This window comes from Barbatula barbatula (assembly GCF_947034865.1).
Source record: "Barbatula barbatula genome assembly, chromosome: 23".
NCBI lineage: Eukaryota > Metazoa > Chordata > Actinopteri > Cypriniformes > Nemacheilidae > Barbatula > Barbatula barbatula.
This window is the reverse complement of record NC_136786.1, coordinates 1,641,340-1,655,969: the sequence shown is the minus strand read 5'-3', so window position 1 is coordinate 1,655,969 and position 14,630 is coordinate 1,641,340. Positions and strand designations below refer to the sequence as shown.

The 14,630-nt window shown below is 39.5% G+C and overlaps 1 protein-coding gene across 10 annotated transcripts in view; it reads right to left on the bottom strand.

Moving 5' to 3' along the window:
- The window catches only part of slc12a7b (solute carrier family 12 member 7b), a 42,340-nt gene extending 31,133 nt beyond the window's left edge, over positions 1 to 11,207 (bottom strand). For 5 of the 10 annotated variants that reach the window (XR_013788321.1, XR_013788322.1, XM_079488219.1 and 2 more), the window contains exon 1: positions 2,597 to 2,831. Coding sequence is in view for 6 of the 10 variants with exons in the window: in XM_079488219.1 (XP_079344345.1) it covers positions 2,597 to 2,702 (106 nt within the window). In the remaining 4 variants the exon portion in view is untranslated. Of the gene's footprint in view, positions 1 to 2,596; positions 2,832 to 10,900 lie in introns of those variants that run through there. The other 5 variants (XR_013788319.1, XR_013788320.1, XM_079488221.1 and 2 more) reach the window with 5 other exon arrangements.
- Between the last annotated feature and the right edge of the window lie 3,423 nt (positions 11,208 to 14,630).

The window sequence follows — 14,630 nt, the reverse complement described above, 5'->3', positions numbered from 1 at the left end:
AAGACTCTTATTTATGCACATAAATATTAAACCTCTATACTTTGTACATCACAATACTTCAGGTACATACTATTTAAGGTGTACAGTGTACGATATACTTTAAGATCTCTGTCTTATTCCATTTCTATCTGACTTAGAAAGCAAGAATTCACAGAGCGGTTTGTCCATTCTTTTCATTAAAGACGATCTTGTGAAAGATTTTAATAACGATTATTTTGTCGGTTCAGAACTTTTGTTTTTAATTTCACTTCAGCGTGTTTATTAGGTCATTACTTTACAGCCAAAGAATAATCTGCTGCCATTGAACTTCTTCGAAATGAAACCTTGCTGCTTTTGATTTCTTGTTCTTTTATTTATAAATCATTGGTCACCCTTCATGTTTGTCTGTGGGTTTTATTCAAAAGAATTTCCTGTAAAGTGGCAGTTTAAAAGATACAAGCTTTGCAATGATTTCCTGACCTTATCGGGAGTGTTGTGCTTGCTTTTAAAGCATTACTATCACAACGATTATGCACAATTAATCGTGGGAAGAATAAATCGCGATTAAAACACGATTAATCGTGCAGCACCTAACAGACTGTCATGGATAAGTAACAGGGAGGACATGAGTAAAAATGAAGAACGCTTCATTTGTCTATGAGAAACTGACCTTTGGATAGATAAGACAAGATGACATTCTCTTTCACTGCTCAAAACTCACATTTAGATACAATACACCTGGATCCTAAAATATAAAAGGGTTTTAAAGATACAGTGTTTCATTTTGTGACATTTAAAGCAGAAAGCAAAAATAGACTGGTGCCTGGTAACATTTTCGGAGAACATGCCTAAAACAAAAACGGGACAGACATCCATAATCAAGCAGTTTTTGGGGGCTATAACTAAAAAATCACTGTTGTGAAGTCCTTAGAAACAATCCTTTAGTGTCACAGACACAGACTGTTGTGTACTTTGTGTAAATACTGAATCACTTAAAGATGATGTTTTTAATAAACTTCACTCACGCTGCAGAATCAGCAAAAAATTATACGGAAAGCTACACAGCCAATATCAGTTCAGATGCCAACTTGGCCGCTGGCATTGTATTTTCATCGATTTACATGCAATTCTGAACAGAGCGTTTCAATCAAACTCTATTTACTGATGAACTCTACAATCCAAACAAGTCCAAGTCCAAGTGTGTTTATTCAGTTCAACTCTAACGAGAGCTAAAAGCTATGAGCACATAGAGCAGATGCTGAGACGGTTTACAGTTACCCTGTTATTCAATTTCAGTTCGTCTTTTTCATGGGTGGAGCTGTGGAATAATTGAATACAGCTGTCAGACTCAGTGCTTTATCCCAGTAGTATGTAATCAGGCAGAAATTGAAGCAGTGTAAGACCTTTTCTTATCTTTAAGGAGAATTTTGTGGTTATGGTGTGGACGGCAATTTCCCAGCAACCACCGGCCTGAACATCCATTTTATTTGGACACCACAGACTGCGGTCTGTAAATTACAGAACGTAATAACTAAAACAAACTACTCCTTTCCTAAGATTTGGAAGAATTTCAAGGGCGGGGTCTCAACTCCCACCATAGGGAACCAACAGGAAGGCAGAAACAGGACGGATCAATAGCATTGACTGGAATCTGAATCTCTCTACACCTCGCTGGAGAGACCGGGCAGAAAAACAGCCATTGCGCAACTTACTGCTTACATAACCTTTTGTGTTCTCTGTTCCTATACAGAGTCTGTCAAATTTGGGCCGTTATTGCAGACCATGGAAACAATTGGCATGAGAAAAGAGAACGGCTGAAGCGTTAGAGAAGAACTACAACAGTGAGAAACAGTTTTTGAAACGCTCGCTTGAAGAAGTTCATTAGCAGATGAATTCAAAGACCTGTTATCACTACACTACTAGAGCTGACTGATATTGTACAGGTATTTTATATTTAACATATGTCTTTCTTCTAAACTGCCTCAAAGTACAGTTTAAACACTGTATAACAGCAGACCCCAAAAAATTATGTTTTACTAAAAATGGACAATCCTAACGTTGGTTACTAGAGTATAAGTGGGATATCAAATTGGAAATTCAAAATATTAAACGTAAGAGGTAAAAAGGCAATAAAGTGATGCTGTTAAAACGTCTGTCTGATGGAGATAATGACATTTGTTGGATAAAACATAAATATTGTATTTAATGCCTGGCTCAGTTGGCAAAGGAAAACAACTAATGTGGAGTTAAACAGTGTCTATTAACTCAGAAAGAACCACATTATAAGTATCACAGATGCGATAAACAACTACTGACTACATTGAGTTTTTCCATTGATGTCCAAAAATGTGTAAAATAACTGACATGTGAAATGCGTACAGAAGCAAAATATAAAATGAAAACAGTCCCATATGAGCTTGACTTCATGCATCCATTACACGTGTTTGAAAATAGAAAAGAATGAGAGGGCGTGTTCACGCAGTGTAGACAGAAAGAGAGATAAAGACAAACCACAGATTGGTTTGGTTAACCCGAGGCAGAACACAACACATCCAGCTGGATTGTTTGGATACACACACCAGATTTCAAAATATACCCTGAGGACACTGCAGCTCACCTACGGCTTCTTCATCCTCCTCCTTCAGAATGTTGTTTTCATCCGTGTCTTCCTGAGCGGACTTTCTTCCATCATCAACGGGAACCACAGTGAAGCTGGTGGGCATTTTCTCACCATGCGTCTCAGAGCGAGACCCGTTCTTATCTCTGTCCGTCTCACCCTCCCGCCGTGGCTTGTTCGAGTTGTGGTTCGAAGTTCTCAGTCACTCTGATATCTCTCAGACACCGGCTTGCACATGTGACCAGCCCTGCTCCAAATAAGGAGGCAGCACTCCACCGCCCCTGTGGGCTGGCCTCAGCCTTCTCCTCCTCTCGCCCCGGGCTGTATTAACCTCCACAGACACAACAAGACACCAGATAAAGGAAGCTATTTATTAAGAAACTTCCAGTGACTCACTTAAAGCCTGTTTCAGGATAGCTTAAATTACAAACAACACAATAGTTAGTCTAGAATACAAGAAATCTACTACAAAACAAATCTCAAGTCAATATGGATCCATTGTAAAAGAAATGTAGGTATTTTCAGTATTCATCCTCAAGTTGTTTAAAATGAGATTCTTTTTTCTGTGTAACACAAAAGACAAAATGTTAGAGACAGACAGTCTCAGTCACCACTTACTTCCATGGCATTTCTTTTTAGATAAGGAAAATGAAAAATCTGTGAGTGACCTGTTCCTTGTTTTTTCTCTTATTGAGAAAAAATGTATTATTGCACTTTATGGAATGATAATAAAAAATATTAGATTGACACAGAAAAATCTTAGTTGTATTAAGTCTTTCTGCCTCCTCTTTTGGCCAAAAGTCAACATGGATCATTCACACAAACAAGAACCACATTACAAAAGAACCACCGTGTTTACGTTTTAAGAAGTCAACCCATCAATGGCTCCCTGATGTAAACGATTGACTCTTCACATTGAACTTGAATATTTTAGCATGAAGCTTGCAGTAACAGTGGCAGTAAAACGGTTTGACACCTGACACGCCTGAAATTGCACTCAAAAGCAAGACTGAGAAGAATACAGCAGGCTTTTATTAAAGCCGTCCAACAGCATTAATCTGTAGTTATACAGACGGCTCATTTATTGAAGGAATGCACGTTCCAGATCAACAATGTGAGTGTCTGTGATTGTTGTGTTAAATGACATGCCTGTGCTGGCAGGGTGAACATTCTAGATTCACATGTGCACCGCTCTGGATCTGTGGTTTATGAAATGTCTGGATTTTCCTACTTTCACACTGAAATTCAGACATTCCTCATGTTACGCAACAGAGGTGTTTGTTTTCTTTTCTTTACCAGGGCACACCTGTAAACAGTCTTTTTGTGAATCTTGCCTTTTTAGAAAAGGAACAATTTGTTCTCTGCAGTTCTACGTGTTATCTGTTCTTTATAAAGAAATGTCCTAACAACGTTTCAAACTATGTTCAAATTTGCTCAAAGACACAAATATATGCAATCAACACCAACAATCTTCAAATTGCAAATATCTGAAGAGCATTTATCATTTAGGATTAACCCAATTTACAAACAATGGTGTTAATGGTAATCTTATCAGAAAGCAGTTTAAGGCATCGTTTCTGTCAATATGGCATGTGAAGCGGGATGCATCAATCCAGATATGACAACAACCATAGATAAACACATATCACCTAATGGCTCAAGGACAAATGTAATAAATTATAAAATGGATTTCTTGCACTGTAGATATAACTCCAAATGGATGTTGGATGAGTTTAATGGTGTTTACAGCCACAGAACATCAGCAAATAAGACGTATGTGTTGTTACCAGTTATGTTTATTCCACATTTCTCATGGTCAACATGACATGCAGAACATTCAGTCAACCAAAGCGAAGCAGGAGGCAGCAGGTTTATCGGTGAGGTAAAACACACACAAAAAACCTGCCCTGCACCTGCCCTTCTGGGAGTCGAGCACTTGAGATTCAATTACACCGCAGTGCTCTGAGCAGACAGATCTCTGAACACTCCCCCACACCCCATCCCATCGTCCCGCTGGAGGACTCACCGGTCAAAACCATCAGGTCAGAGAGATAAAAATAACACTGAGAAGTGAGCCAAAAACACAGGGATTATACTGATGCTTTGCTCTTTCAGCCATTATTGCTCAAAACACTCAAAAATGTTTAACAGCAAACAAAATTGATAGCCCTTTAAACGCAGCAAAGAGTTGAGTTCAAGAAATAGCCCAAAAGAAAAAATACAGTCATTATTTACTACCACTAATAACATTCCAAATCTGCATTTTAAAAGAATCTTGACAAAGATCTTCATCAATGCGTTCCTAAAACAAAGCTCTCGTATGGCCTCAGAACATCTATGCAATTGACAGGCATGTTTATCCAAAGCATTCAATCTATACATGTTTAGTATTTGTTTGTTTTGTTATTACAGAATATTTATTTCGAGTTTTGTGGTGTGTCTACTGCTGCTTCATGTAAGCTACGTATGTGTGCTTGACTGAACACATTACAGCCCAAAGGCGAAAGATTTATACTGTTATTTGCATAAGACACGAGAAATTTTAAATTATGAAGACTTTGCTTATTGTTCTTATTTTCTGTTGTCCATCTTTCCTGATCCCAAAAAGTCCAGACAAAGCCATCTAGCTGAGGCTTAACCCCGCAAACAAACTGAGTGAAAAGAAAAAGTTCATTGTGTGCCATCATGTTAGTCCAGCCTGATCTCACACATAAAAACTAAGTAAGATCGAGAATTTTAAATGCTGGAGCAGAGCCTCCCTTTCCTTACATAAAATTATCACTGTCATCATATATGACATCATATCTATCTGCATACCGATGTCCTGGGATAACTGTCTATATATATGGTTTGTGTGGTTTTATAAGCATATGATGGACTGTCAAACCACAAAGCCCTGAGACACTGATCCAGAGCAATCAACATTATTCTTAAAGTTATGACTATAAAGAAATGTATTGTCATGCGTTAAGATAGAACACAAAATAATTCCCAAAAGTGTCCACGATCATTAAAAAAACCAAAATGCCCGAAGGTGTTTCCAGTTCCAGCTTCCTCCAAATGAAAACAAAAACCAGATCCCACTATGGTCTTCCAACTGTGTTCATATATACAGTTCAGCCTTATGTTTCCTGCACTTTGAAAAATTAGGTGATGCCTCCAACAGTTAACACACAATACCACAAGTAAACAATCCCGCATCACAACACAAACATAATGGCACAAGAGATCTTAGAGGGGTCATAACCACATTTGGAAACTTGACCTATGCAAACTGCTGGCCACAATGCTACTGTGTTCTGTAACTAAGGTTGCTAAGGCATTGGCAATGGTTGCTAGGGTGTTCGAGCTGAGTGCCTTTGTAAACACCACTATTGTAATATCAGAAGCAAGACACTCGAGCGTAACTCAAGTATTTATCAAAGTCATGAAGAAAGGTCCAGTGAGTCACTACATAACAAGTCTACTTGATATTTAAAGCTGTGACACATTTTCTATGAACTATATCTTATCAAACTAATATATGAATGAAACCTTTTTGACACAACATATACATTAGACAGCACTCTGCTGCCACCTTGTGATGGCATCGGGTAAGACAAGCTGGACTCATCTCACAACTTCGAAATAATTTCTATATGAGATTCTACCCTTCTTCCTCTACATGACAGTTTATTTCGATTGATTCTTTTCTACCCACCATGCTACAGCAACAACACTGTTGAGTGAGACAACAAAAAGTCGACATGAACACTCCTTTCCTGGCATCATGACATCATGCTGAATCAGCTTTCCACTCGCTGAGGTGTTTTTACACAAAGATTCTTTAGACCTGCAGTAATATTTCCACAGGAGGCTATACAAAACAAAACAGTCTCATTTGTTCCAGTTATTCTAGACTCATTTAATCAGACTGGGAATGTTTGTCGGGGAGCTCATATTTAACACACGTTTATAAACAGACAGGAACGGACCCCGGAGAAATCTCACAAAGTGTTGCATGACACCAGAGGAATTTACAACAATCCATACAGCTTATATAAAATAATTACTGAAAACTACATCACAGTCAACAGAGATTCATTGGCAGCTTTAAGCAGATGATGACAGATCTCAAATATCCCAGCATATGTTCAGATCAGCTGTCCGTTATTCATGACAGGATCAGGTGACACTTTTGAGCTTTTCTACAGCTAAAGACAAACAGCTCAAATAGTTCTCCAAGAGTTTTGTCTGATCCTGGTGACTGTGACGTGTTTCTTGCGATGGTACGCTGGGGAAAAGCTGAAGGTCATCCCAACAGTGCTGACGTCTAAAGCTTACCTCCATTATTGTAAAGCGGTATCACCATAGATTTAATAACTGCAGTAAACAGACATGACTCACAAATCTGTTCTTAGCATGGACACAAAGTCTTCGGCTATGTTCCAAAATCGATTGAGCTCCCTCCTGTCATGATCGCGTTGGTGAGACACGGATTGCTGGTAAGTGGTTAACACAAGACATTAATAATAAAAACAAAACCCATGAGGGGTAACATAACAAAACCTGAATATAGCGAAAAGACAGGACTAAGACTAACTACACTTAAACAAGACTAAAATTAACTTTTAACATGAACGACAAGACAAGACTAGACTAGACTAGACACAGGAGCTCACCAAACAACTACATTAAACCAGCACAGGACAGAAAACACCGGGGCATTAAATAAGGGGACCAATCAAGAGGGGAACAATTATGGGGCATTAAATCAATAACAAGCAATAACGAGGAGACGAGAGGGCGGGAACAGAAACGACACCGGAGAGAGTATATGGCAAGCCATAAGGGCCAAAATGAATCTCTCCACATAAAACATGAGGTTCTGTCATGATTCTGCCTTCCTTTGTCTTGAGTTGCTAGTCTAGTGGCAGAACCATGACAGAAAAACACAAGGGAAGGGGGAAGGGGAACACAAGGGTCCAAACAGGGGAAGTCCAAACAAGGGAACGACAGGGGAGGCCGGACTGGATTAACAATATAACACACCACCTGTTCCATTCAATGCCTCGATGATGTTTGAGAGACGGAACGTGCTGACATGAAATAGTCATGAGCCAAGAGCACGCTGTTCTTTGTCACGGGTTTCACGAGAAACTCCCCACAAAAACAAGAACCATCTTAGATGATAATAAACACAGATCAGCTGAGTTGACGCAATCTGTCATTCAAGGACTTAATCGGGTATCTCCAAACTAGAGGTGAAGAGACACACAAAACATTCAGAGGCCCAGAGATGGAGACAGTACATTTGTTCCAAAACGCACTGAATTCTCTTGTCTCTACATGGACAAAAACCTTTCAAAGGATGCGTTTACACTGACAGCAACATAAATCACTGAGGTTACCCAATCACTGACTGTTGTTCTTTTCTAGATAAATGTGATAAAGTCACAAAATTACAGAATATCCTGAAAATCAAACATTATTTAATATTAAGATGCCATCAATAGCAATTCCATCCTCTTCATGTCTCATTAACAGTGCAAAACTCAAGTTAAAACGAAGACAGTAAGTGACATAGATGTGGAAAGAGACACAGGAGTGGATCCCCAAAATTTATATAGGATTGACTTGGTTTTTGTTCACCAAATAACACCAATGTTCATTTGCAAAAGATATTCTGCAAATTGAAAAATCTGTCAATAAAGTCGACTCAAAATCATTGAAAATAAATGAATAAATGCAAACCGCAGGCTGTATTATAAGTGTCACAATAATTTCGCTTCCTATATTTGGAACAGCTTTTGGCTCCTATGTCGCCTCATAATGTTGCCTATCTAAGCAGTTCACTACAGTTTGAAAGAGCGCTTGTGTAAACAAAGCAACCATCTGAACACAAGCAGTGGGAGAAATTTATGATGCCAATTAGTGTAATAAAGTCACAAACAACTCCTTGACTTTAAAGTGATCAGCGCCCAAAGGCACAAAAAGAAGCCGGATGATGTGCATCTCATTCACATGCGAGGAGAAGAAAACATTTGCAGTAAACTGGAAACGCTGTTGCACAGCCCGTCATTGTTGTTACGAACATGCAGACAAACAACCAACCAAAATATACGTGTTAAGGACGTGGTTGCAGAGTCAGCTGTTAACAGAATCCTGATGAAGAAATGCCCTAAATAAAAGTTCCCTCTTCTTGGTTTCACTCTCTCAGACTCAGACCCTCATTGAAGACCACCCTCCAACACACAACCTCCATCAGACCACAGCATAGCACATGTCAAAACGGAGAGTTATATGTTGACATCATGAACTCCTACATGCGACCCTACAGACGAGATACCAGTAAAGCTCACATTACCTCACCAGAAACATGTGTGGCGTGAGAAAATTAACATAAAGCACTGCAGGGTTTTGCTAAATCATCACTGAAGCCTGAGAAAATATATCATGTGATAAGAGCAGTGTCATATGGCTTACACAACAACTTAGTGTACACAACAAGTCATTGCAAAGTTGTTTGTTTCTTTCTTCTACACAACACAAAAGATGTTTTGATGAATGTTGATAACCAAACAACACTGACTTCCATTGAACACAAAACCACTGAGACATATCTCAAAATATCAGGTTTTGAATGACATTTCATTTTTGCGTGACGTACCCTTTTCCAGACCAACTGGACTTTTAATACTATTTAAGATACAATGGGCAATCTACATTTAATGTCCAAAACATTCAAAGCAATTTTTCCTTTTAGAAGTAAACCATAAACAAAGCATCAATATTTCTCAGTAAGTATTGATGAATAAGACCACATATTGTTCTGGGCTATAGGAGCATTGCCACATATGAATAGTGATGTTCTTTCGCTCTTATAATGAGTGTGTAACCCAATCCAATGCTTGCCATACCCAACGCTCTCCGGCCCAACCATCTGGAAGACGACTCCCGCTTGCACTTTTCCAACAGCAGGGCGTCCACACGCTAACAGATGACACTAATGTTTCTACAGATCTCGTCCATCAGACTACACTGACAACGTAGTAAAACCCATCAGTAATATATCTTTATTAACACTAAAAATAACTTTTAAAACAAGATGATGAGCTTCGATTTTTTTACTGTATTAAATTACCGGTACCTGAAGTGAGTGCTAACTCCTGATCATCTCAGGACCTTCATACGTTTAACAGGAGATCATCTCTCACAATTACACTACTTTAGACTTCTTTACAGACTATATGAGCGGAGCTAATGCAGACACTCAAGACACTTCGGTTTAAAGAGCGCTTCAATAACGGCAATGCTAAATTTAATGAGGGGTACATTAAAGCTTTCACATCTATCAAAGATAAAACACGACACCTGTTATTACAACCCTGAAAGACTTTATTTGGTTAGACTTTTCCTTTCATCCAAATGCATATGTATTTACATTTACGCATTCGGCAGACTCTTTTATCCAAAGCGACTTACATTGCATTTATACTATGCATTGTATCTGAGTATGTGCAATCCCCTGGGATCAACCCATGACCTTGTTGTTGCTAGCGGAACGCTACCACTGAGCCACAGGCGTAGACTTCTTTAGTTTAAATCACTCAGATTCATACATTATAAATAAAGGCCTTCATATACACACATTATTATTTGTGAGGGTTTTCAGATGCAGTCTGACCCTGGAAACAAACAGTCGTGTGTTACGGTTAATATGAAGACAGCTGAGCACGGAGACCCATGAGATTCCTAAAATGATCTCTGTAAAACAAAATGAGCTTCACGTCCCATTAAACACATTATAAAGACAATTATAATAATAAGTCTAACGTTTAATATTACAACATCGTGCGCTTGAGCTGGCCATAAAATGAACTTTGAAGTTTAATTCTAAACATCTTTGCAGAATATTAGACTTACACGAAAAAACCTTTTGAAGCTAGTTAAAAAACACAATGTAAAATATGAATTAACACAATAAGCCATCAAACAATATTCATATTCATTTTAAAGCACAGTCTGTCGATATATTCCTGTCAGAAAACATGTAAATCCGCTCGTATATCGAGGGGAGAAGAAACTGACCTGAGAGATTTATCGCGTTAAAACAAACTGCCTGAATAAATAACTTCTCGATTAACTTCTTGATTAAACGCGCAGATTTATTTTATGTTTTCTATCTAATGTTACACGGATAAAACTTCACTGTCTTAACTGACTGGCGCGCGCGTCCTTCATTTACAGTGGGCTCGTGCTAGTTTCGAGCGCTTAATGAAGACGCGACGCTGTCAGTCGCGTGTCTTCCCGGACGCGTCTCACCGAATCTGTTGGGTTCTCTGCTGTACTGGAGGAGGATGGGCACTGATCCCCGCCGCTCGTCTTCACCGGCACCGGCGTCCAAAAACACGGAATCTCCGTCCGCTCTGTCCTCACCTGGGCGCGCGTCGCCGGCGTCCACCGGCACGACCATAAATCTCTCGCTCATGTCGGTCATCCGTAGGTCGGACCTGTCCGGTGTCTCTGAAACTTCAGGGATCAGACGCTTTACGCCCGTGATTCATCGCCGGTAATCCGTTAGTTTGTTTGTGTGTGCGCGCGCGGGGCGCGTCCATGTACCGTAGAGCGCACCGCGCTCATTGGCTGACACCTAAAACATGGGCTTCATATGAATACACACATACAGGTCAATACTATATATTCTGTACATAAAATAATCTATCTATCCTTCCATTCATTACGTAGGCTAATAACGTTGTTTTTTTATTCTCTTTTAAGTGATTAGTGTTGTATATGGCTTTGTAATCTGATTTATGTATACAGTTAGGTTTATTGTTGAATTGTGGTTTAATGAAAATAATGTGAAAGGATTTACTGTTATCTATTAATTTTATCGAAATTCAAACACAGTCATTTCCACATGGGCCTGTGCTTCTTTAATATCCACTTTCTGTTTTCTTTGTTGTTTTTCTCTCACAGATAAGTAGCCTAACAGATATAAGATTGTTTTAATAACGTATTCACACAACATATCAAAAATAGTTGCATTCGATTAATGATACTGGCTCAGTATGAATCACACACAGTTTCAGAAACATGATTTTCACAATGTCACATCATGCATGTAATGAATTGATCTGTGTGATAATAATGAAAATCCCTGTGAACAGTTATCTCATTTTAGTCTTGAATGTTTGGCCGGTCTCATTAAACGCAGTAGCTTTTGATCAGAGCTGCATATCAGGAGTGACAATTCAGTTTTCTCTTCACTGGAATCAGGTGACATTGATCGTACATTGTGAGATTACTGTATGTTAAAATTTCAGATTTTTTAAATCGTTTTGTATTTTTAAGTGTTGTTACAATTTTTTACAAGTTTGTTTGTTTTCAGTCTCCAACATTAACTGTTCAATCTCTAAGGCTTTTGTCTCAGCTGCTGTGGGTTATTTTAAGAGATGGACATAGTGGGACGGGATGCTTCACATGCCGCCGGTGACCGAACACAAACACACATAGGGGTTGAGATCATGCCTGTCTGGTTCTGACACAAAATGAACCTCACTTAAATACATTTACGATTCAGCCTACATTTATGCAGTGAGTTCATTTGGTTTAAATCTCTATATGTTGCAAAACATTTAACTTTTGTTTGAAATGAAACAGGTCTTCTAACATATATATATATGTCAGGGGTCCCCAAACTACGGCACGCCCACAGATTTGGACAGGCCCTCTGAACAATGCCAGTGTGTTCACAACAAACGCGAACGAAGCAAAGACGAGGGCTAAAATCTTTCACCAAAGTTCAGATTTTTGAACTCGCGAGAATCACTTTAAAAAATTTTCTATTCGCGCCGCGTTAACCAATCAGGAGCTTGCTCTAGTAGGGCCGTGAGCGAGCGGCAGCAGCCCCTCCCATGACGCGACTTCGCTTCTGATAGAGAAAGGTTAATTAATATGCATAAGTAAATGTTTTTGTGACCGTGCGAATGTGCCTATACGATGAAGAGTGTCAAATGCAACAGCCAGCTTCTTAAAAGATTCTTCATTTGTGACCACGCCACACAAAAGTAGGGAGTTTCCCTTTCCGTGAAAGAGGATGAACAGTATTTAAAGAAAACAATGAAAACCCAAAAGTAGTTCACATCACCTCTGGATGCTGCAAGTATTGATTAGTTCACAAAAATGTCAGCTCTGCAGAGTCCGTCCCTCAACAGCTAGATGAAACTGTAAGCTAGACACTGAACAACGCCGGAGCTCCATCTACTCGGGCTAATTTCTCCATAAAATGGAGAATGTTTTCAGACTGGTTTGTAGCCATGAATGTGGATCCAATAACCTGCTCTCTGCCACTTGTCCTTAGATTCCTGCAAGCTCAGCTGGATCAGGGGAAAGCAGCCAGTACAATCAGGGTTTATGCTTCAGCTATCTCAGCATCTCATGGTGGAGTAGATGGGCAGCCACTAGGCCAACATCCCTTGGTAGGTAAATTCCTGAAGGGAGCTTGTCGGTTATGTCCTAAGCGCATTTTGCAGGTACCCAATTGGGATTTGCCTTTGGTACTGGACTCTCTCACTAAGACCCCGTACTAGGCGGAGGCTAGGGTGTGTTCACACCAAACGCGAATGAAGCGTTAAGCGCGAGTGATTTACATGTTAAGTCAATGCAAAGAAGCGATGACCTACTTGCGGTTCGATTCGCACGAATAAGGCGTAACTTCGCGCCGCGTTAACCAATCAGGAGCTTGCTCTCGCTCCTGATTGGAGAGAACCTCAGCCCTGAGGTAAGGTCTGCTGTCTGGCTATCGCTGTCGTGGTAGTGTTGATGGCACTGGTTTGCTTCCGAGGTGGTGCGACGACCTTGAGTTGGCAGGATTTGCCGCAACCTGTGTAGTGCTGCTAGCATCCCAAAACAACGAAATAGGGAGCTGCTTCCCCTCACGTGAAGCCGCTGCTGCTGAATGTTCAATACACTGTGAATTCATAGCGGTAATGCTAAGTTTTTTTGAAGACAATGCAAAATGCTTCCCGGTCATTCCCCCTGACTGGCTTAAGCCAGTCTTTAAATGACGGGTCATCAACCCAAGTTCGCCAAAACTTACATTTCCCCATTTCACACTTTAAATTTGGTAGAAAATGGAAGCAAGTGGCTAATATCAACTGAGGCAAAAAGCCGGAAAATGTTGTTGGCGTCGCTGATAGCCTATCAGCCACGGAACTCTACACAGTTTACTTCTACGTCATTGCTATCAACTACGACTCACTCAGGGTCCTGTTAGCACCGTATATATTTTTAAACTAGGCTAGATGAAGTTAAAACATGAAGACACAAATATAAAATGGAAACTAATTATATATTTAGGTGGTGATGAAAAATTTACTACCAAGTCAAATTGCGTTTGTTACCTTTTACTACCTTTAAACCTTTTACTCCTGTTCGCCAGGTCTTAACCACAAGAAAGCCTTTGGAGTGCCGGATGTCAGCCAAACACAAAACAAATAAAGCAGATCTGGCCCAAATCTGTTCAACAGTAATTTAATTTTGGCCCAGATCCAACACCTTGTTCCGGCCCACATGCCGCATTGAATGATTGCACTTGAGTGGTTCACTCCTATTCGCCAGGTCTTAAACTCAAGAAAGCCTTAGCAGTGCCACATGTCAGCCAAATTCAAAACAAATAAAGCAGATCTGGCCCAAATCTGGGCAACAGTAAATTTAATTTTGGCCCAGATCCAGTACCTTGCTCTGGCCCATATACCGCATGGAACCATGGCACTTTGGTGGTCCACTCGTTTGCCAGGTCTCAAGCACAATCATGACAGATCAATCAGATAATTCAGAAACATTTTTTTAAAGCAAATTTAATTTATTAATATTGCCAAAAACAAAAATTGCATAATTACACATACAAAACTGGGAAGCAATCTGAATATGCAAAAAAGAACAATAACAATAAAAACAACTAAAACACGGAAATGGTGTTAAAAATGAATTAGACCATTAATTAGACTTTTAATTAGACAGGAACCATCCAAATACATAGGTTTTAATG